General features: G+C 50.3%; 1 protein-coding gene across 1 annotated transcript in view; it reads left to right on the top strand.

Moving 5' to 3' along the window:
• Nucleotides 1–21,842, top strand: part of LOC130207643 (arginyl-tRNA--protein transferase 1) — a 36,570-nt gene that overhangs the window by 1,215 nt on the left and 13,513 nt on the right. The window contains exons 2-10 of the mRNA XM_056436336.1: nt 2,648–2,711; nt 2,829–2,891; nt 3,040–3,143; nt 3,256–3,413; nt 3,632–3,713; nt 5,725–5,906; nt 8,027–8,155; nt 9,715–9,843; nt 18,882–18,914. Coding sequence (XP_056292311.1) covers nt 2,648–2,711; nt 2,829–2,891; nt 3,040–3,143; nt 3,256–3,413; nt 3,632–3,713; nt 5,725–5,906; nt 8,027–8,155; nt 9,715–9,843; nt 18,882–18,914 — 944 coding nt within the window. The remainder of the gene's footprint in view (nt 1–2,647; nt 2,712–2,828; nt 2,892–3,039; nt 3,144–3,255; nt 3,414–3,631; nt 3,714–5,724; nt 5,907–8,026; nt 8,156–9,714; nt 9,844–18,881; nt 18,915–21,842) is intronic.

The following is a 21,842-nucleotide window of genomic DNA, read 5'->3' as shown; positions in this document are numbered from 1 at the left end:
ACCTGTCTAACCCTCACCTGTCTAACCCTCTCTTGTCTAACCCTCACCTGTCTAACCCTCACCTGTCTAACCCTCACCTGTCTAACCCTCTCTTGTCTAACCCTCACCTGTCTAACCCTCTCTTGTCTAACCCTCTCTTGTCTAACCCTCTCCTGTCTAACCCTCTCCTGTCTAACCCTCTCTTGTCTAACCCTCTCCTGTCTAACCCTCTCCTGTCTAACCCTCTCTTGTCTAACCCTCACCTGTCTAACCCTCACCTGTCTAACCCTCACCTGTCTAACCCTCTCCTGTCTAACCCTCTCCTGTCTAACCCTCTCTTGTCTAACCCTCTCCTGTCTAACCCTCTCTTGTCTAACCCTCTCCTGTCTAACCCTCTCCTGTCTAACCCTCTCTTGTCTAACCCTCACCTGTCTAACCCTCACCTGTCTAACCCTCTCCTGTCTAACCCTCTCCTGTCTAACCCTCTCCTGTCTAACCCTCTCTTGTCTAACCCTCTCCTGTCTAACCCTCTCTTGTCTAACCCTCTCTTGTCTAACCCTCACCTGTCTAACCCTCTCTTGTCTAACCCTCTCTTGTCTAACCCTCACCTGTCTAACCCTCTCCTGTCTAACCCTCTCCTGTCTAACCCTCTCCTGTCTAACCCTCTCTTGTCTAACCCTCTCCTGTCTAACCCTCTCTTGTCTAACCCTCTCCTGTCTAACCCTCTCTTGTCTAACCCTCTCCTGTCTAACCCTCTCCTGTCTAACCCTCTCTTGTCTAACCCTCACCTGTCTAACCCTCACCTGTCTAACCCTCTCCTGTCTAACCCTCTCCTGTCTAACCCTCTCCTGTCTAACCCTCTCTTGTCTAACCCTCTCCTGTCTAACCCTCTCTTGTCTAACCCTCTCTTGTCTAACCCTCACCTGTCTAACCCTCTCTTGTCTAACCCTCTCTTGTCTAACCCTCTCCTGTCTAACCCTCTCTTGTCTAACCCTCTCCTGTCTAACCCTCTCTTGTCTAACCCTCTCTTGTCTAACCCTCACCTGTCAAACCCTCTCTTGTCTAACCCTCACCTGTCTAACCCTCTCCTGTCTAACCCTCTCCTGTCTAACCCTCACCTGTCTAACCCTCTCCTGTCTAACCCTCACCTGTCTAACCCTCACCTGTCTAACCCTCTCTTGTCTAACCCTCACCTGTCTAACCCTCACCTGTCTAACCCTCTCCTGTCTAACCCTCTCCTGTCTAACCCTCTCTTGTCTAACCCTCTCCTGTCTAACCCTCTCCTGTCTAACCCTCTCTTGTCTAACCCTCACCTGTCTAACCCTCTCCTGTCTAACCCTCTCTTGTCTAACCCTCTCTTGTCTAACCCTCACCTGTCTAACCTCTCTTGTCTAACCTCACCTGTCTAACCTCTCTTGTCTAACCCTCACCTGTCTAACCCTCTCTTGTCTAACCCTCACCTGTCTAACCCTCTCTTGTCTAACCCTCTCTTGTCTAACCCTCACCTGTCTAACCCTCACCTGTCTAACCCTCACCTGTCTAACCTCTCTTGTCTAACCCTCTTGTCTAACCCTCTCCTGTCTAACCCTCTCTTGTCTAACCCTCTCCTGTCTAACCCTCTCCTGTCTAACCCTCTCTTGTCTAACCCTCACCTGTCTAACCCTCACTTGTCTAACCCTCACCTGTCTAACCCTCTCCTGTCTAACCCTCTCCTGTCTAACCCTCTCTTGTCTAACCCTCTCCTGTCTAACCCTCTCCTGTCTAACCCTCTCTTGTCTAACCCTCACCTGTCTAACCCTCTCCTGTCTAACCCTCACCTGTCTAACCCTCTCTTGTCTAACCCTCACCTGTCTAACCCTCTCTTGTCTAACCCTCACCTGTCTAACCCTCTCCTGTCTAACCCTCACCTGTCTAACCCTCTCCTGTCTAACCCTCTCCTGTCTAACCCTCTCCTGTCTAACCCTCACCTGTCTAACCCTCACCTGTCTAACCCTCACTTGTCTAACCCTCACCTGTCTAACCCTCTCTTGTCTAACCCTCTCCTGTCTAACCCTCTCTTGTCTAACCCTCACCTGTCTAACCCTCACCTGTCTAACCCTCTCTTGTCTAACCCTCACCTGTCTAACCCTCTCTTGTCTAACCCTCACCTGTCTAACCCTCTCTTGTCTAACCCTCTCTTGTCTAACCCTCACCTGTCTAACCCTCTCTTGTCTAACCCTCACCTGTCTACCCCTCACCTGTACTGTCTGTACTACTTGATACTCTGTGTGGATTCAGTTTCCTGCATAAACGGAATACAACAAAACACGTTCATTTATCCTCAAATTCATGACAACTTGACTGCTCTGTGAAGTCATGAGAACAGAGAGCATTGTGGGTAGCGGGTCCATCTTCTTGTGTGAAGCTGCTGTGGACATAAATAATCCGTTTCTTAATGTTGCCTTTGGGGACTGTGGGAATCTTGAGAGACCAGTGATTCGAGCTGGTCCCCAGCAGACTGTCAGCAGCTGAGCCAACACTCAACACTCACTTCCTATTTCAGGCTAAGAAAAATGTGTATTTATAACGTGTCTTTTATCCATTAATGAGTTTAATTTCATGAGCTGAGCAAATTGAAAGTCCTTTGAAGTGTGAAGTGGATTCAGTGTTTTACGTTCTGTCTCCTCAGGGATGTGGTCTCACACCATGACCGTGCAGGACTACCAAGACCTCATCGACCGAGGCTGGAGAAGGGGAGTGGTCGTCTCCGTCTCGCTCGCTTTTGTCGCGATCCTCTTTGAATTTTTGGACATGTCAAATAATCCCTCCGTCTGTATTTATTGAAGTCAATCTGCTCTTTCCTCTTCCAGAAGTGGGAAATACGTCTATAAGCCCACATTGGACAAGACGTGCTGTCCACAGTACACCATCAGGTACTGGCCCCCTCAGGCTTCCATAGGAGTCAGTTTCAAGATGAACCCCAAAGGGGGCGACTACTCGTTTGATATAGTTCATCACCATCGACAACATCAATGTAGACACAGATATGTCCCTAATGCAGCGGTTATGCTCTGTGTCAAGATGTCATGCGCTGAAGTTCCAGCCTTCCAAGTCCCACAAGAAAGTCCTGAAGAAGATGAGCAAGTTCCTCTCCAAAGGGGAGCTCCCCACCGGCCAGGATGACGGTGAGCTCGCCGTCCGATACCTTTCTGTCTCGGTTTCCAGAACTCGCTAAAACTCTGAGCGGCTCGTGTCTGTTCGTCGCCCGCGTGCTGGAAGCAGTTTTGTGCCTTGCAGGGGAGCCGATGGACTCGCTGTGTGGCGAAGCAGCTCCTCGGGAGGCGAGTCACGTCTGCCGCCCTGAAGTGACGCCTGCTGCGATCGCAGACATTCAGCAGGAGGGACCGGAGAGGCCCGACATCACTGGAGCTCAGCAGGAGGTCCAAGAGAGCCCCGTCATCACTGGAGCTCAGCAGGAGGTCCAAGAGAGGCCCGTCATCACTGGAGCTCAGCAGGAGGTCCAAGGAGTCTGGTCATCACTGGAGCTCAGCAGGAGGTCCAAGAGAGGCCCGTCATCACTGGAGCTCAGCAGGAGGTCCAAGAGAGGCCCGACATCACTGGAGCGCAGCAGGAGGTCCAAGAGAGCCCCGTCATCACTGGAGCTCAGCAGGAGGGACCGGACGACTCGCAGACGTCCAGGAAGAACCCCGAGTCTGTCGCGGCTGAGAGGACAACCGCCGCAGCTCCTCAGGCCGGTAAGGACGATGCGTCTCAAACGGCGTGGCGCTCATCGAGGATCACGTGACCGGGATGAGGAAGAACACGCTAGTTCATTAATAGTAACACGGGTACAGCTGCTGTGACGTCCCTTCTTCAGGACATCCAGTGTTATGTATTTCACACGCTTCATAAAGAATATGCATCTTGATGTCACTGATTGCAAAAAAGAAGAATCAGCAACTATTTAAATTGCTTCTCAGTCATTTTGCAGCCAGAAAAGCTGAAACCAGAACATATTTAAATATGTTCTGGTTTCAGCTTCTGAAATGTCTGGATTTTAAGCATTTGTTCCTCACACCTCATAGTAAGTGGATACATAAATAATAAATAATAATGAATATAATAGTAATAAAAATAATAATAAATAAATATAATATATATATAAATAAATAACAATAATATAATAAATAAATAAAACAAGCACAATTAACACATTTCTACATACATGTTTCACAATTGTGTTAAACGGTTGATTGGAATGATGACCGGCAGATGATTATCGTTGCAGGAGCACCATGTGAATCAAAGAACTTGGATAGCTAACACTAAGTGTCCTCTGTTTATGCAGCCCTCGTGTGAAATTGATTGACGTTCCAGCCCCGCGTGCTGATTGGTTATCTGCTTTTACTGCTGCACACACCAGAAGGTTGTTTGCTGCTATTTCCTGTTGAACATAGTATTTGTTATATTTGCAGTAGGGAGAACTTTAAAGTGGTGATGGTAGCTTAAAGGACAATTTATCATAAGCAAAACTGCCACTGAGGTGTTGGACTGTGGCTGTAGTACCGTTGTTCGCCACAGTGTGTCACTGTTCACCTTGTAATAGTGCCCTCTATATTCTGTGTTTTGAGGAGTCTGGTTTTGGCTCATCCGTCACGCTCTCCTTGCTTTCCAGTACAGGATATCCTCACCGCCGGCACGCAGTCATGAATACAGAACACAGTGAGGAGATAATAAAGGAAGTAAACTTCTAACTCCTGCTCAGTCACGCCTCGACCCTCTAATGGGTCTGAGGAGAACTTGCTCATGAGTCAGAAGGAAAAGCTCAGTGTTGGCACAGGTAGTGTCCTTCTGTTCCACACCTGTGTCAGCACCACAGTCCTCTTCCTCAGTCACAATAACACGCCGAAGAGGAAGCAGGTAGGATTTGCTATGTTGGATCAGGGGTCCTCCACTCCCCCCGCATCCAACAGAAAACACCTGGGCATATCTTCGCTCTAGTTTTATGACCGGAGCGCTTTACGGCTCTGGGCGGCTTCCAGTTCTCGCTTGAGAAAACACGGCTCTCCGTTTCCATAAAGTGTGCACAGCCAGAAGAAAACACAGTCAGACGGACATGTGGAATGCAAAGCTTTGGTTTATGGAGAGTGAGACGGGCACCGACACGGGCGCCTCTGGACGTGAAGCGCTGCATCGACGTGTTGCAGGGAGAGAGAGAGAGAGACTGGAGGTCAGAATGATCCAGACTTCTGTAGGACGCCAAGACGCTGATGAGCAACTGATGAGATTCAGTCATTAGTCCCCCCCCCCCCCCCCCCCCGAGTCAGGACTGGGTCCAGAGTCCCCCCGAGTCAGGACCGGGTCCAGAGTCCCCCCCGAGTCAGGACCGGGTCCAGAGTCCCCCCCGAGTCAGGACCAGGTCCAGAGTCCCCCCCCCGAGTCAGGACCGGGTCCAGAGTCTCTCCTCGTCAGCTGATGGCGACGAGCAGGAAATGTCTCTCGTTTCCTTATTGCTCCAAACAGGATGTGGACGTGTAAACTGTTGACATGAGATGCTGCCTGGAGGAGGAGGAGGAGGAACACTGAGGAGGGGCAGGCAGGGCTAGAAGCTGGGCTAGTTCTGGGCTAGAAGCTGGGCTAGAAGCTCAGCCATATTCTCACCTGGCAATGCTTTGAAACTGTATGTTTCAAGGTGATAGTGAAACATTTGCAGCAGCCCAGCTCACGAGAACCTTTTTTAAAACATGTCATTCTGTGTGGCTGCAGGGAGGGGGGCGGACCCCGGCCGGCCGCCGCGCCGCAAGGCCAAAGACTTGAGAAAGGAGCGGCGCCTCCAGAAGGAGGGCGGGCGCCACGCCGACGCCGCGCCCGCCGCGCCCCACCGCCCCAAAGCGCTGGAGGACTTCCTCAGGGAGGCGCTGCCCGACGGCGCTCCTCATCGCCTCGAGGTGAGCGGCAACACAGAGGAGCCTTTGGGATGAGCCGTGGTGAGGAACGTGTGTCTCAGCTCCGTCTCCATCGTGTTTGGATTCACTCGGCCTGAGGAGCCGGCTCCGGTGACTTCACCGTGTGTTTATGTGTGCAGCGAGGAGAGCTGGCCGGAGCCCAGTGGAAAAACCACCGCTTCCCAGTTTAAATTCAAACCATAGGACAGGCACACCACACAAACCGGGTCGCGTTACCCCGCCGATGACATGAAGACCACAGCTCGACAGGAGACATGGACATGACCTCCTGGCAGAGGGATGCAGACGGATCCCTGGCTGAAGGCCTCAGGCTGAGGGTTGAGCCACGTCATTCTGGCTCTGCAGCGAGGAGCCTCTGGGCTCTGCAGCCCTGAGACCAGAGGCCCGGCTCCTCCTCCCAGGGAGGAAGGCTGATGTCTCACACGTGAAACCATTTGAGACTGTGTGACCCAGGCTGCAGCAGACATATTGCCCAAGTCGGCTTCTGTGCCGAAGCTTCAGCAGGTCTCCACGAGAGCGTTTCAATGTCGGGGCAGCTCGGTCTCATCAAACACATCTGATAAAGATGGTGTGACCGAGAGAAAACATGAGAAATGCGGCTGGTCTTTGCTCAGTCGTCACATCGCTCTTCTGGTGTCTGTGGCCTTGGAGGAGCTTTTCTACAACTGTAGTAATAGGAAACAGATAAGTCACAGCAACAAGAAACACACGCTTAGATGAATGGATGTTCCCTCCTGTCCCTAAAGGGGGAGGGGCACCTCAACATTTAGTCCTACAGATGTTATTTCCGTGGCCTTGGAAAGTTCACTGGATGCATGTGAGCGTGAGCTACTCTCACCAAGCCAGAAACCAGAGCAGTCTTAAATAAAAGGGGCACGCTGCTCTGGAAACGATCAATGAGAGACAGATTGTGTAGTCTCGAAATATTTATTTTTATTTTTGATACCCAGATGAGGTTTACAACTCATTCCCCTGGTAGCTTTCATATCATCTCTAATATCTTTACCAATGAATTGATTATGGAGCAGTTCCACACTGAGATGAGTTGTACTCCTCTAGTTCTAACATTTGGGAGAGCATTGATCATGTTGGTCCTGTTACTGGACTCTTTTGGACCAGAGCAATAACATGTATTCATTTTGAAACTGGCCGTATTCCCTTTAAACACAGCTGTGCTTCCAGTGGCCACCACCAGGGGGCAGTGTGACGACGTGATGTATTCGATTAGTTTGACTATTCATCCCCAGGAGGAAACTTCACGACCAGCAGCAAAACATTTTCACAAATATACAATAAAATAGAATGAATGCATTCATACATTGAAGAATTTAAATAATGAAGGAAATGAAAATGTAATGATTTCAACCTTTCCAAATATGTCTCCTAAATTTAGGAACATCATCAATGTCCTTTCACGTCAGAGGGCCTAGTGTTTGCCTGAAGATGTAGACTCCATGTGGATGTCAGAGAGAACAACAACTAATACAGCTTGCTTCCTCTGCACGGCGTCCGCGGCCAGCAGCAGCTTCCACAGGGTCAGGAGGTCAGGGGGTCAAGGGGTCAGGGCTCCTCCAGACGAAGAGATGCTTCATGGTGAAACGGTCCAAATGACCTGAACCCTCGTTCGGTATTGTTCTGCTGCAGTTTTTATTTCTTATCGGCCCACATATGCATCGATACAATACGTCTGCAATAAGCATCTCTATCTGCACATCGTGTCAGGACAAGTCATCCAAAGGAAGCTACCAGAAACATTAAAGGGCCACAAAGACTGAAGATTAGTTTTAATCTGAAACTTCTCTGCACACTCAGGAATAAAGTGTGAGATGACACGGTGAAGCGCTGGAGAGGGGAGTTGTCGTGATTCTGTCTCGTTCCTGCTGTGTGTGTGTGTGTGTGTGGACACGACACGCCCTCTCTGTTCTGGTTTCCCCATCGAGCTCCGGCTCTGGTTACCAAGACGTTCACTGAAGAGCACCACCAGTGGGCCGGTTGTCTGTCTGTCCTGTGTGTTTCTCTTCGTGTCGATGTCTTCCACTCCTGTGCCTCCAGTGCGTTTCCGTGTGCATGTTAACCTGTGTCTGCCCGTGCTCTGTTTGAAGGTGAGGCTAGTGCGCTGCAATCCCCCTAGCCCGCAGTTCAAGGCCTCGTTCGACGCCTCCTACCAGGTGTACAAACTCTACCAGATGGCCGTTCACCAGGACCCTCCTGACAAGCCCTCCGAGAGCCAGGTCAGAGGCTGGGGGCCACGCTGGAGCTCTCAAGGGGGGGGGGGGAGGGGGTCCACACGCCTGGTGTTCTTACTTTATATTGGTTCTGGTCGACTTGGATTTCATCTCGGGGACTAAATTGTATCTTCGCCTCAACAATTTATTTATTGTAAATACTGGCTGTGATTAAGTTCTGAAGAAAGGTAGAACAGGTAGTTTTTTCTAAAAAAATACTTGTATTTATTTAACCCTTGTGCATCCCTTTACACATGTGTCTCAAATTCCCTTAGAGGTGACTAATTTGAAAATAAATGTTATTTTTACAGCCAAATATTCAAACATTTTCCGAATTGTAATCCTTTACATAATGTCTGTTATTTTTACTGTGACTATAAACAGTATAATAAATAGTAAAAACAGAAATGACAGACTGCATGATGGGATGTTGCTGTTGGTTCCATGCTGACTGAAGGCTTCTAGCAGACGAGGTTCAACATGCCATGTGCTCAGCTAAAGGAAGATACCTAAGAGTCCCTCGTGATGCATGCTGCCGCGGTCACACCAAAAGAGTTGAGAATCTCCGCGAGAGGCGGGGCTTATCTCCGTGAAAAGTTGTATTTTTCTTCATCCACCACAAAGAACCGACGACTAGTTCTGCTTCATACTTGTTGACGTCACACCGACGTCTGAACGTGTTACGCCTTCGCGTCTGAGTTCATAACACACACACGCGTATATATATATAAATATATTTATTTATTATTTTGCGGCTATCGCAACCTCGTGTGTGCTTGGTTAGGGGGGGCAGCTGAACCCTGTCGACGTTGACACGCCATAGTTCACATTCATCTCCGTTGTCTGAACTGAGGACCGGCGGGGGATCGACCTGCTGGTCGTCTTGCTGAGAGGAGGCCGTCGTCTGGGAGGATTCACAGAAACACATTTGGGATGTTCTGCTCCTCCGGACGTCACACACTCCCATGCTGTGTTGAGTTTCTAATGATCTGTCCTAGAAGCTGGGCTACAAGCTGGGCTAGAAGCTGGGCTAGAAGCTGGCTAGAAGCTGGGCTAGAAGCTGGCTAGAAGCTGGGCTAGAAGCTGGCTAGAAGCTGGGCTACAAGCTGGCTAGAAGCTGGGCTAGAAGCTGGGCTAGAAGCTGGCTAGAAGCTGGGCTACAAGCTGGCTACAAGCTGGCTAGAAGCTGGGCTAGAAGCTGGGCTAGAAGCTGGGCTAGAAGCTGGGCTAGAAGCTGGGCTAGAAGTTGGGCTACAAGCTGGGCGGTGCACTAGCCTCATCCTCAAGTCCTTTAATAATTGTTTTTGAAAACACTCAGTCTCCTAGAATCCGTAGTTTCCTTTTGTTCGTGTGTCGTTTCTGCACAGCAGCCTAAAAACAAGCTCTGAGTCTCTGGCGTCTAGGAGGCTGAACCTGTCTGACCCTCTCCTCCAACGCATCCACGGCTCCTCTTCTTGTTTCATTCATTTGTGTTCATTTCCTAATAACTCTGTCCTTTTTATTCATTGTCCACCCTTATAAAACCTCCCCACCTTGTATTGCTCCTCTCCCTCCACACCTTGAAGGTGAGGCTCGTGCCGGTCAGCTTTGAGGACCCTCAGTTCAGCGCGTCCTATCAGCAGTCGGTGGCGCTGTACGCCGGCTACCAGATGGCCGTTCATGGCGATGACCCCAGCGAATGTAGTGAGAGCGAGGTACTGCATGGTTATTGTTCCGCACCTATACTGAGGGCCACTACTGCACCAACACCACCTCCAGTGGTGAGGCTGCGTATTGCACCCAACTGAATGCCTCCTCCCCTCCCTGTCCCAGCACGTTAGAGCACCTCCAGCGCTCTCCACTAGGGGCGCTGTGTGGTGGGTCTGCTCCGGGGTGGAGACATGGCGCTGTGAAGGTTTACCCCATGTGTGAAGACATGTAGGGATATGATGGATATAAGATATGAATGTCTTTCTAAGCTAACTAAAACACAACCAGTTAGTGTTCAGGAGTGAACACACTGATAGAAACAGTGTGATGAATACTATATAAATATAGTATTTACACCAGGGGTGCTCAATACGTCGATCGCGGCGACCTGCCAGTCGATCGCGGCGTAGTATGGTGGATCGCATGACATAAAAAAGGTTGCCCCGCCCCCCTGTCACTTTCTCTATAGCGCCACATGACAGCAGCACGTCATTTCTGTCTCTACGTGTCGCGTTAAGTCCTCTGCCTTGGCCCCAGAGCCTTGATTGTCTTGTCCGGGACGGAGCAAAGAAAGTCACTAGCACCCCCCCCCACCCCTGATTTACACTATAAAAGACCCAATGAGACGTATTGTCTCGTAATGAATGGGAATATATATATAATATATATGTCCTCGTCGACATGGACGGTGTCCTAGAGGAAGTGTCCTAGAGGACGTGTCCTAGTGGACGTGTCCTAGAGGAAGTGTCCTAGTGGAAGTGTCCTAGTGAACGTCTCCTAGTGAACGTGTCCTAGAGGACGTGTCCTAGTGGACGTGTCCTAGAGGACGTGTCCTAGTGAACGTCTCCTAGAGGAAGTGTCCTAGTGAACGTCTCCTAGTGGACGTGTCCTAGTGGACGTCTCCTAGTGGACGTGTCCTAGTGAACGTGTCCTAGAGGACGTGTCCTAGTGGACGTGTCCTAGAGGACGTGTCCTAGAGGACGTGTCCTAGAGGATGTGTCCTAGAGGATGTGTCCTAGAGGATGTGTCCTAGAGGACGTGTCCTAGAGGATGTGTCCTAGAGGACGTGTCCTAGAGGAAGTCTCCTAGAGGACGTGTCCTAGTGGACGTGTCCTAGAGGACGTGTCCTAGAGGACGTGTCCTAGTGGACGTGTCCTAGTGGACGTCTCCTAGTGGACGTGTCCTAGAGGACGTGTCCTAGAGGACGTGTCCTAGAGGAAGTGTCCTAGTGAACGTCTCCTAGTGGAAGTGTCCTAGTGGACGTGTCCTAGAGGAAGTGTCCTAGAGGACGTGTCCTAGTGAACGTGTCCTAGTGGACGTGTCCTAGTGGACGTGTCCTAGAGGAAGTGTCCTAGTGAACGTCTCCTCGTGGACGTGTCCTAGTGGACGTGTCCTAGAGGACGTGTCCTAGAGGACGTGTCCTAGAGGACGTGTCCTAGTGAACGTCTCCTAGAGGAAGTGTCCTAGTGGACGTGTCCTAGAGGAAGTGTCCTAGTGAACGTCTCCTAGTGGACGTGTCCTAGTGGACGTGTCCTAGAGGACGTGTCCTAGAGGACGTGTCCTAGTGAACGTGTCCTAGAGGACGTGTCCTAGTGGACGTGTCCTAGAGGACGTGTCCTAGAGGACGTGTCCTAGAGGACGTGTCCTAGAGGACGTGTCCTAGAGGAAGTCTCCTAGAGGACGTGTCCTAGAGGACGTGTCCTAGTGGACGTGTCCTAGAGGAAGTCTCCTAGAGGACGTGTCCTAGTGGACGTGTCCTAGTGGACGTCTCCTAGTGGACGTGTCCTAGAGGAAGTGTCCTAGTGGACGTGTCCTAGAGGAAGTGTCCTAGTGAACGTCTCCTCGTGGACGTCTCCTAGTGGACGTGTCTTAGAGGAAGTGTCCTAGTGAACGTCTCCTAGTGGACGTGTCCTAGAGGAAGTGTCCTAGTGGACGTGTCCTAGAGGAAGTGTCCTAGAGGACGTGTCCTAGAGGACGTGTCCTAGAGGAAGTGTCCTAGTGGACGTGTCCTAGTGAACGTCTCCTAGTGAACGTGTCCTAGAGGACGTGTCCTAGAGGAAGTGTCCTAGAGGACGTGTCCTAGAGGACGTGTCCTAGTGGACGTGTCCTAGAGGACGTGTCCTAGTGAACGTGTCCTAGAGGACGTGTCCTAGAGGAAGTCTCCTAGTGGACGTGTCCTAGTGGACGTGTCCTAGAGGAAGTGTCCTAGAGGACGTCTCCTAGTGGACGTGTCCTAGAGGAAGTGTCCTCGTGAACATCTCCTAGAGAACGTGTCCTAGAGGAAGTGTCCTAGTGAACGTGTCCTAGAGGAAGTGTCCTAGTGGACGTCTCCTAGAGGACGTGTCCTAGAGGAAGTGTCCTCGTGAACGTCTCCTAGTGAACGTCTCCTAGAGGAAGTGTCCTAGTGGACGTCTCCTAGTGGACGTGTCCTAGAGGAAGTGTCCTAGAGGAAGTGTCCTAGTGGACGTGTCCTAGTGAATGTCTCCTAGTGGACGTGTCCTAGTGAACGTCTCCTAATGAACGTGTCCTAGAGGACGTGTCCTAGAGGATGTGTCCTAGTGAACGTCTCCTAGTGGACGTGTCCTAGAGGACGTGTCCTAGAGGACGTGTCCTAGAGGACGTGTCCTAGAGGACGTGTCCTAGTGGACGTGTCCTCGTGAACGTCTCCTAGAGGACGTGTCCTAGAGGAAGTGTTCTAGTGAACGTCTCCTAGTGGACGTGTCCTAGAGGAAGTGTCCTAGTGAACGTCTCCTAGTGGACGTGTCCTAGAGGAAGTGTCCTAGAGGAAGTGTCCTAGTGAACGTCTCCTAGTGGACGTGTCCTAGTGGACGTCTCCTAGTGGACGTGTCCTAGAGGACGTCTCCTAGTGGACGTGTCCTAGTGGACGTCTCCTAGAGGACGTGTCCTACAGGAAGTGTCCTCGTGAACGTCTCCTAGTGAACGTCTCCTAGAGGAAGTGTCCTAGTGAACGTCTCCTAGTGGACGTGTCCTAGAGGAAGTGTCCTAGTGAACGTCTCCTAGAGGACGTGTCCTAGAGGAAGTGTCCTAGTGAACGTGTCCTAGAGGAAGTGTCCTAGTGGAAGTGTCCTAGAGGACGTGTCCTAGAGGAAGTGTCCTAGAGGACGTGTCCTAGTGAACGTCTCCTAGTGGAAGTGTCCTAGAGGAAGTGTCCTAGTGAACGTCTCCTAGTGGAAGTGTCCTAGAGGAAGTGTCCTAGAGGAAGTGTCCTAGAGGACGTCTCCTAGTGGAAGTGTCCTAGAGGACGTGTCCTAGAGGAAGTGTCCTCGTGAACGTGTCCTAGTGAACGTCTCCTAGTGTAAGTGTCCTAGTGGACGCGTCCTAGTGAACGTCTCCTAGTGGACGTGTCCTAGAGGAAGTGTCCTAGTGGAAGTGTCCTAGAGGAAGTGTCCTAGTGAACGTGTCCTAGAGGAAGTGTCCTAGTGAACGTCTCCTAGAGGACGTGTCCTAGTGAACGTCTCCTAGTGGACGTGTCCTAGAGGAAGTGTCCTAGTGGAAGTGTCCTAGTGAACGTCTCCTAGTGGAAGTGTCCTAGTGAATGTGTCCTAGAGGAAGTCTCCTAGTGAACGTCTCCTAGTGGACGTGTCCTAGAGGAAGTGTCCTAGTGAACGTCTCCTATTGGACGTGTCCTAGAGGAAGTGTCCTAGTGAACGTCTCCTAGTGGACGTGTCCTAGTGAACGTCTCCTAGTGGACGTGTCCTAGAGGAAGTGTCCTAGTGAACATCTCCTATTGGATGTGTCCTAGAGGAAGTGTCCTAGACGAAGTGTCCTAGTGGACGTGTCCTAGAGGACGTGTCCTAGAGAACGTGTCCTAGTGGACGTGTCCTAGAGGAAGTGTCCTAGTGAAGTGTCCTAGTGGACGCGTCCTAGAGGAAGTGTCCTAGAGGATGTGTCCTAGAGGAAGTGTCCTAGTGGACGTGTCCTAGAGGAAGTGTCCTAGTGAACGTGTCCTAGTGGACGTCTCCTAGAGGACGTGTCCTAGAGGAAGTGTCCTCGTGAACGTCTCCTAGAGGACGTGTCCTAGAGGAAGTGTCCTAGTGAACGTCTCCTAGAGGAAGTGTCCTAGTGGACGTCTCCTAGAGGACGTGTCCTAGAGGAAGTGTCCTCGTGAACGTCTCCTAGTGAACGTCTCCTAGAGGAAGTGTCCTAGAGGAAGTGTCCTAGTGATCGTCTCCTAGTGGACGTGTCCTAGAGGAAGTGTCCTAGAGGATGTGTCCTAGTGAACGTCCTAGTGGACGTGTCCTAGTGGACGTGTCCTAGTGAACGTCTCCTAGTGGACGTGTCCTAGAGGAAGTGTCCTCGTGAACGTCTCCTAGTGAAAGTGTCCTAGAGGAAGTGTCCTAGTGGACGTGTCCTAGAGGAAGTGTCCTAGTGAAGTGTCCTAGTGGACGTGTCCTAGTGGACGTGTCCTAGTGGACGTGTCCTAGAGGATGTGTCCTAGTGAACGTCTCCTAGTGGACGTGTCCTAGTGGACGTGTCCTAGAGGATGTGTCCTAGTGAACGTGTCCTAGTGAACGTGTCCTAGAGGAAGTGTCCTAGAGGAAGTGTCCTAGTGGACGTGTCCTAGTGGACGTGTCCTAGTGGACGTGTCCTAGAGGAAGTGTCCTAGTGAACGTCTCCTAGTGGACGTGTCCTAGAGGAAGTGTCCTAGTGAACGTCTCCTATTGGACGTGTCCTAGAGGAAGTGTCCTAGTGAACGTCTCCTAGTGGACGTGTCCTAGTGAACGTCTCCTAGTGGACGTGTCCTAGTGAACATCTCCTAGTGGATGTGTCCTAGAGGAAGTGTCCTAGACGACGTGTCCTAGAGAATGTGTCCTAGTGGAAGTGTCCTAGTGAAGTGTCCTAGTGGACGCGTCCTAGAGGAAGTGTCCTAGAGGATGTGTCCTAGAGGAAGTGTCCTAGTGGACGTGTCCTAGAGGAAGTGTCCTAGTGAACGTGTCCTAGTGGACGTCTCCTAGAGGACGTGTCCTAGAGGAAGTGTCCTCGTGAACGTCTCCTAGAGGACGTGTCCTAGAGGAAGTGTCCTAGTGAACGTCTCCTAGAGGAAGTGTCCTAGTGGACGTCTCCTAGAGGACGTGTCCTAGAGGAAGTGTCCTCGTGAACGTCTCCTAGTGAACGTCTCCTAGAGGAAGTGTCCTAGAGGAAGTGTCCTAGTGATCGTCTCCTAGTGGACGTGTCCTAGAGGAAGTGTCCTAGAGGATGTGTCCTAGTGAACGTCTCCTAGTGAACGTGTCCTAGTGGACGTGTCCTAGTGAACGTCTCCTAGTGGACGTGTCCTAGAGGAAGTGTCCTCGTGAACGTCTCCTAGTGAAAGTGTCCTAGAGGAAGTGTCCTAGTGGACGTGTCCTAGAGGAAGTGTCCTAGAAGTGTCCTAGAGGAATTGTCCTAGTGAATGTCTCCTAGTGAACGTCTCCTAGTGGACGTGTCCTAGTGGACGTGTCCTAGTGGACGTGTCCTAGAGGATGTGTCCTAGTGAACGTGTCCTAGTGAACGTGTCCTAGAGGAAGTGTCCTAGAGGAAGTGTCCTAGAGGAAGTGTCCTAGTGGACGTGTCCTAGTGAACATGTCCTAGTGGACGTGTCCTAGAGGAAGTGTCCTAGTGAACGTCTCCTAGTGGACGTGTCCTAGAGGAAGTGTTCTAGTGAACGTCTCCTAGTGGACGTGTCCTAGAGGAAGTGTCCTAGTGAACGTCTCCTAGTGGACGTGTCCTAGTGAACGTCTCCTAGTGGACGTGTCCTAGAGGAAGTGTCCTCGTGGAAGTGTCCTAGTGAACGTCTCCTAGTGGACGTGTCCTAGAGGAATTGTCCTAGAGGAAGTGTCCTAGTGAACGTGTCCTAGAGCAGGGGTTCCCAAACTTTTTAGGCCACGCACCCCCTTCTACATCCCGACCGGGTTCACTTTTAATCCCACACCTTAAAAACCGCAACGGAGTTGTCCGGGGTGGGGTGGAGTGCAGTGACTTTCTTTGCTCCGTCCCGATGTGGCGGACCGGCGTCGGAGCTCTGCAGCGACCACGATCGGCGTATTGAGCACCCTGCATTCAAACATTAAATAGCGAGTTTTTTCAGCGTAGAAATACGATGTGTGGCGTGAGGCGTGAGTTAAGAGGAAATGACACTTGAGAGCCCTGTGAATGTTTAATATTAATTACACCATTAGACCACCATTAAATTTTTCCTCTCGCGACCCCTAGAGGCAGCTCACCCCAGGAAGCGTCCCTGGGAATCCCTGTCCTAGAGGAAGTGTCCTAGTGAACGTCTCCTAGTGGACGTGTCCTAGAGGAAGTGTCCTAGTGGACGTGTCCTAGAGGACGTGTCCTAGAGGACGTGTCCTAGTGGACGTGTCCTAGAGGACGTGTCCTAGAGGACGTGTCCTAGAGGACGTGTCCTAGAGGACGTGTCCTAGTGAACGTCTCCTAGAGGAAGTGTCCTAGTGAACGTCTCCTAGTGGAAGTGTCCTAGTGGACGTCTCCTAGAGGACGTGTCCTAGTGGACGTGTCCTAGAGGACGTGTCCTAGTGGACGTGTCCTAGAGGAAGTGTCCTAGTGAACGTCTCCTAGTGGACGTGTCCTAGAGGAAGTGTCCTAGTGGACGTGTCCTAGAGGATGTGTCCTAGAGGACGTGTCCTAGTGGACGTGTCCTAGAGGATGTGTCCTAGAGGACGTGTCCTAGAGGACGTGTCCTAGAGGACGTGTCCTAGTGGACGCGTCTCCTAGAGGAAGTGTCCTAGTGAACGTCTCCTAGAGGAAGTGTCCTAGTGGACGTCTCCTAGAGGACGTGTCCTAGTGGACGTGTCCTAGAGGACGTGTCCTAGTGGACGTGTCCTAGAGGAAGTGTCCTAGTGAACGTCTCCTAGTGGACGTGTCCTAGAGGAAGTGTCCTAGTGGACGTGTCCTAGAGGATGTGTCCTAGAGGATGTGTCCTAGAGGAAGTGTCCTAGTGGACGTGTCCTAGAGGATGTGTCCTAGAGGACGTGTCCTAGAGGACGTGTCCTAGAGGAAGTGTCCTAGTGAACGTCTCCTAGAGGAAGTGTCCTAGTGGACGTCTCCTAGAGGACGTGTCCTCGTGAACGTCTCCTAGTGAATGTCTCCTAGAGGAAGTGTCCTAGTGATCGTCTCCTAGTGGACGTGTCCTAGAGGATGTGTCCTAGTGAACGTCTCCTAGTGAACGTGTCCTAGAGGAAGTGTCCTAGAGGAAGTGTCCTAGAGGAAGTGTCCTAGTGAACGTCTCCTAGTGGACGTGTCCTAGAGGAAGTGTCCTCGTGAACGTCTCCTAGTGAAAGTGTCCTAGAGGAAGTGTCCTAGTGAACGTCTCCTAGTGGACGTGTCCTAGAGGAAGTGTCCTAGAGGAAGTGTCCTAGTGAACGTGTCCTAGAGGAAGTGTCCTAGTGAACGTCTCCTAGTGGACGTGTCCTAGAGGAAGTGTCCTAGTGAACGTCTCCTAGTGGACGTGTCCTAGAGGAAGTGTCCTAGTGAACGTCTCCTAGTGGACGTGTCCTAGAGGAAGTGTCCTAGTGAACGTCTCCTAGTGGACGTGTCCTAGAGGACGTGTCCTAGAGGACGTCTCCTAGTGGACGCGTCCTAGAGGAAGTGTCCTAGTGAACGTCTCCTAGTGGACGTGTCCTAGAGGACTGGCTTTGTTTCTGGATGTTTGTATTTCCTGTCGTATCACGACTAGAAGGGAGTCAGACTTTATTTCTTCCACAACCAATCAGGGTTTTCTTGACAGGGTTAAACACAAATGTACTATTTAGACGGACAACACACACACACACACACACTTAGTGGTCTTAACTGTTTTGCTGAGCCGTGACTGAGTTCCTGCACATGTGGCATTCATTTAAAAGAAAACAAATCCTGTTAAATCTGTATTTACTCTTCTTGATGACCTTAACATGAAGAAAGAAGCATGGATGGAAAAAGCTGCGAAATGGCAACAATTTGAAGAAATGATTGAGGAGAATAACTTCTGGCTCAACACTATTTAGATTCGGTTGTGTAACCAGAGATCCAATGAAACCTACATGCCGCTTATGGCTTTAAGTATTCAGTGAGAACTCATTGGTGCTGCAGCTCCTCTGCTTCCACTGAATATCATTGTGTTAATGTGCACGTGATAAACAATGAGACACATTGTGTTAATGTGCACATGATAAACAATGATACATTATGTGCACATGATAAACAATGATACACATTGTGTTAATGTGCACGTGATAAACAATGAGACACATTGTGTTAATGTGCACATGATAAACAATGATACACATTGTGTTAATGTGCACGTGATAAACAATGAGACACATTGTGTTAATGTGCATGTGATAAACAATGATACACATTGTGTTAATGTGTATCATTGTTTATCACGTGCACATTAACACAATGTGTACGATTGTTTATCATGATAAACATTACTATGTGAAGACACACACACTTACTAATAAAATAATGTTTCACTACTAAGTCATTTGGAGATTTACAGTTCCACACACACACACACACACACACACAGCCTTTCACAAATGATGTCATCTAATACCTGCAGCTGTTCTGTTGGTAAACCATTTTGTTTATTGCGAGGTTTAAACAAAAGTGTAATGTGTGGCCGGCGGCAGTATTGCACATCGGGAGGCGCCGGGTTGGTAATTTGTTAACTGGCAGAGTGCAGTAGTCACGGGTAGTCCCAGCTAGGAGAGGCTGGCGTACACAGGTGGGAACATGTAAGAAAGAACATGTAAGAAAGAACATGTAAGAACTTTTCTCCACTTCTGTGCTGATCAAAACGCTGGACACGTAGCATCTACTGGGAACTCCACGTCCACCGCTATGGAGACGCTCTGTAATGGTTCCAGGGGCCTAGAGGCCCCCAGGAACTCACATGGTGAGCATGTTGTGTGTGGAGAGAGATGTTAGAAAGCGAGGGATGAGCTACACGGGAGTGGAGACGTGAATGTGTTCATTGAATCTATTGAAAAGCGTTGGTGACCCAGAGAACTAACCCTGTCTCCCCCCCCCCCCCCCACAGTTCCGGAGGTTTCTCTGTGATTCACCACTAGAGGTATGTATCATGTACCATGTATCATGTATTCTATTTAGCCTGTTAACAGTTTAACACAACAAAACAATGTCTCTATTCATCCGCATGTGTTACCTGTAATGATTTAACAAGAGAGATGATGATGATGATGATGATGATGATGCGTTTAGTTGGTCATCAAACACTCGTAAGAAGGCTCCATGTACACTGGTCCCCTCGTCCAGCTCAGACCACCAAACACCTTTGGGGGACACACACACACCGACTGACACACACACACACACACCGACTGACACACACACACACCGACTGACAGACACACACACACTGACTGACACAGACACACACACACCGACTGACACAGACACACACACACCGACTGACACACACACACACACTGACTGACACAGACACACTGACTGACACAGACACACACACCGACTGACACAGACACACACACTGACTGACACAGACACACACACACACACACACCGACTGACACAGACACACACACACACACACACACCGACTGACAGACACACACACACACACTGACTGACACAGACACACACACACCGACTGACACACACACTGACTGACACACACACACACACACACCAACTGACACAGACACACACACCGACTGACACAGACACACACACTGACACAGACACACACACACACACTGACACACACACCGACTGACACAGACACACACACACACACAGACACACACACACTGACTGACACAGACACACACACACACACCGACTGACACAGACACACACACACACACACTGACACACACACACACTGACTGACACAGAAACACACACACACACTGACTGACACAGACACACACACACACACACTGACTGACACAGACACACACACACACACACTGACACACAGACACACACACACACACACACTGACAGACACACACACACACACCGACTGACACAGACACACACACACACACCGACTGACAGACACACACACACACACCGACTGACACAGACACACACACACACACACCGACTGACAGACACACACACACACACACCGACTGACACAGACACACACACACCGACTGACAGACACACACCGACTGACACAGACACACACGGCGACTCGGTGCTGCCCGTGGTTCTTCAGTAATGAACATCATTAGTGTTTATAGGAAACAAACTTTTATCACCTCGTCAAGGCTGGCGGCCGGTCACACTGAAGCACACACGCACACATGCACACACGCACACGCACACATGCACACACACACATGCACACACGCACACACACATGCACACAAACATGCACACACACACATGCACACACGCACACACACACACATGCACACATGCACACACACATGCACACACACACACACATGCACACATGCACACACACATGCACACACACACATGCACACACGCACACACACATACACATGCACACACGCACACATGCACACACATGCTCTGTGGCATACGGCTCCCCTCCCTTCTTCTCCTGTCTCTCCATTTCAGAGTGATTATGCGCTACCTCTGCGTGTCGGCCTACATCTGTCTCCAATCAGAGTGCTATTAAAGTACACACACACACACACACACATGGACCCACATTCTCTGTGGTTCATCAGCTCACTTGTAAGCTGGTATTTATACAAATGTATGCAAACAGAATACTTACAAATACGAGCAGCCAGGTTTCAACTGAACGTCCTATTTGTGCGATGTTGTTGTTATTGTTTTATCCCAAATTAAAGCGTATTTGGGCTGAAACTGAGGTAATGAACAGCAGCTGTCCCTGATTCCTTTGTTTAAAAAAATAAAATGAATTTACGCACACAAGCAGACACGTAAACACGCGAGTGCATCCTGATAAACATAAACGTGACCCTGGGGAGGTCTAAGTGCTGGAGGACTCCAGGTTTTATTTTGTGTATTATTTTTTTCCCCCCATGTGTCTAACCAAGGGGCAGACACGCATTAACAGAGGTGTTGGCCAATTAGTCACCACGTTTTATTTTATGGCCATAACACTCTCCCTCTCTCTGTCTCTCCCTCTCTCTGTCTCTCCCTCTCTCTGTCTCTCTCTCTCCCTGTCTCTCTCTCCCTCTCTCTGTCTCTCTCTCCCTCTCTCTGTCTCTCTCTCTCTCTCTCTCTCTCTCTCTCTCTCTCTCTCTCTCTCTCTCTCTCTCTCTCTCTCTCTCTCTCTCTGTCTCTCTCTCTCTCTGTCTCTCTCTCTCTCTCTCTGTCTCTCTCTCTCTCTGTCTCTCTCTCTCTCTCTCTCTGTCTCTCTCTCTCTCTCTCTCTCTCTCTCTCTCTCTCTCTCTGTCTCTCTCTCTCTCTCTGTCTCTCTCTCTCCCTCTCTCTCTGTCTCTCTCTCTCCCTCTCTCTGTCTCCCTCTCTGTCTCTCTCTCTCTGTCTCTCTCTCTCCTCTCTCTCTGTTTCTCTCTCTGTCTCTCTCTCTCCCTCTCTCTCTCTCTCTCTCTCTCTGTTTCTCGCTCTCTCCTCTCTCTGTTGTTTTGCTCGTTCCCTCTCCCTGAGATAACAAAAGGAGACGTTTCCCTGTGTAAAGAAGCAGACGTACCAGCTGCCGTACCCGAGTAGTGAAGAAAGAGAAGAGAAGTGAAGTGGGTTCTATGTGGGTTCTATTTGGGTGGTGGTTTGGGTTCTATTTGGGTTCTATTTGGGTGGTGGTTTGGGTTCTATTTAGGGTTAGGGTTCTATGTGGGTTCTATTTGGGTTCTATTTAGGGTTAGGGTTCTATGTGGGTTCTATTTGGGTGGTATTTAGGGTTAGGGTTCTATTTGGATTCTATTTGGGTCCGGGTTGTATTCCCGTGGCTCCAGGCTGAAGCTCCGGTCTCGAGGCCTGAGGAGCGCTGTGGGCTTGAAGTGCTCCTGAGGTCAGAACGGTGTCTCAGTGGCGAGGACACGAGCAT

Source organism: Pseudoliparis swirei, chromosome 17 (assembly GCF_029220125.1).
Source record: "Pseudoliparis swirei isolate HS2019 ecotype Mariana Trench chromosome 17, NWPU_hadal_v1, whole genome shotgun sequence".
Classification (NCBI taxonomy): Eukaryota; Metazoa; Chordata; class Actinopteri; order Perciformes; family Liparidae; genus Pseudoliparis; species Pseudoliparis swirei.
Note: the sequence above shows the minus strand (reverse complement) of the source record. Positions and strands in the feature narration are given on the sequence as shown.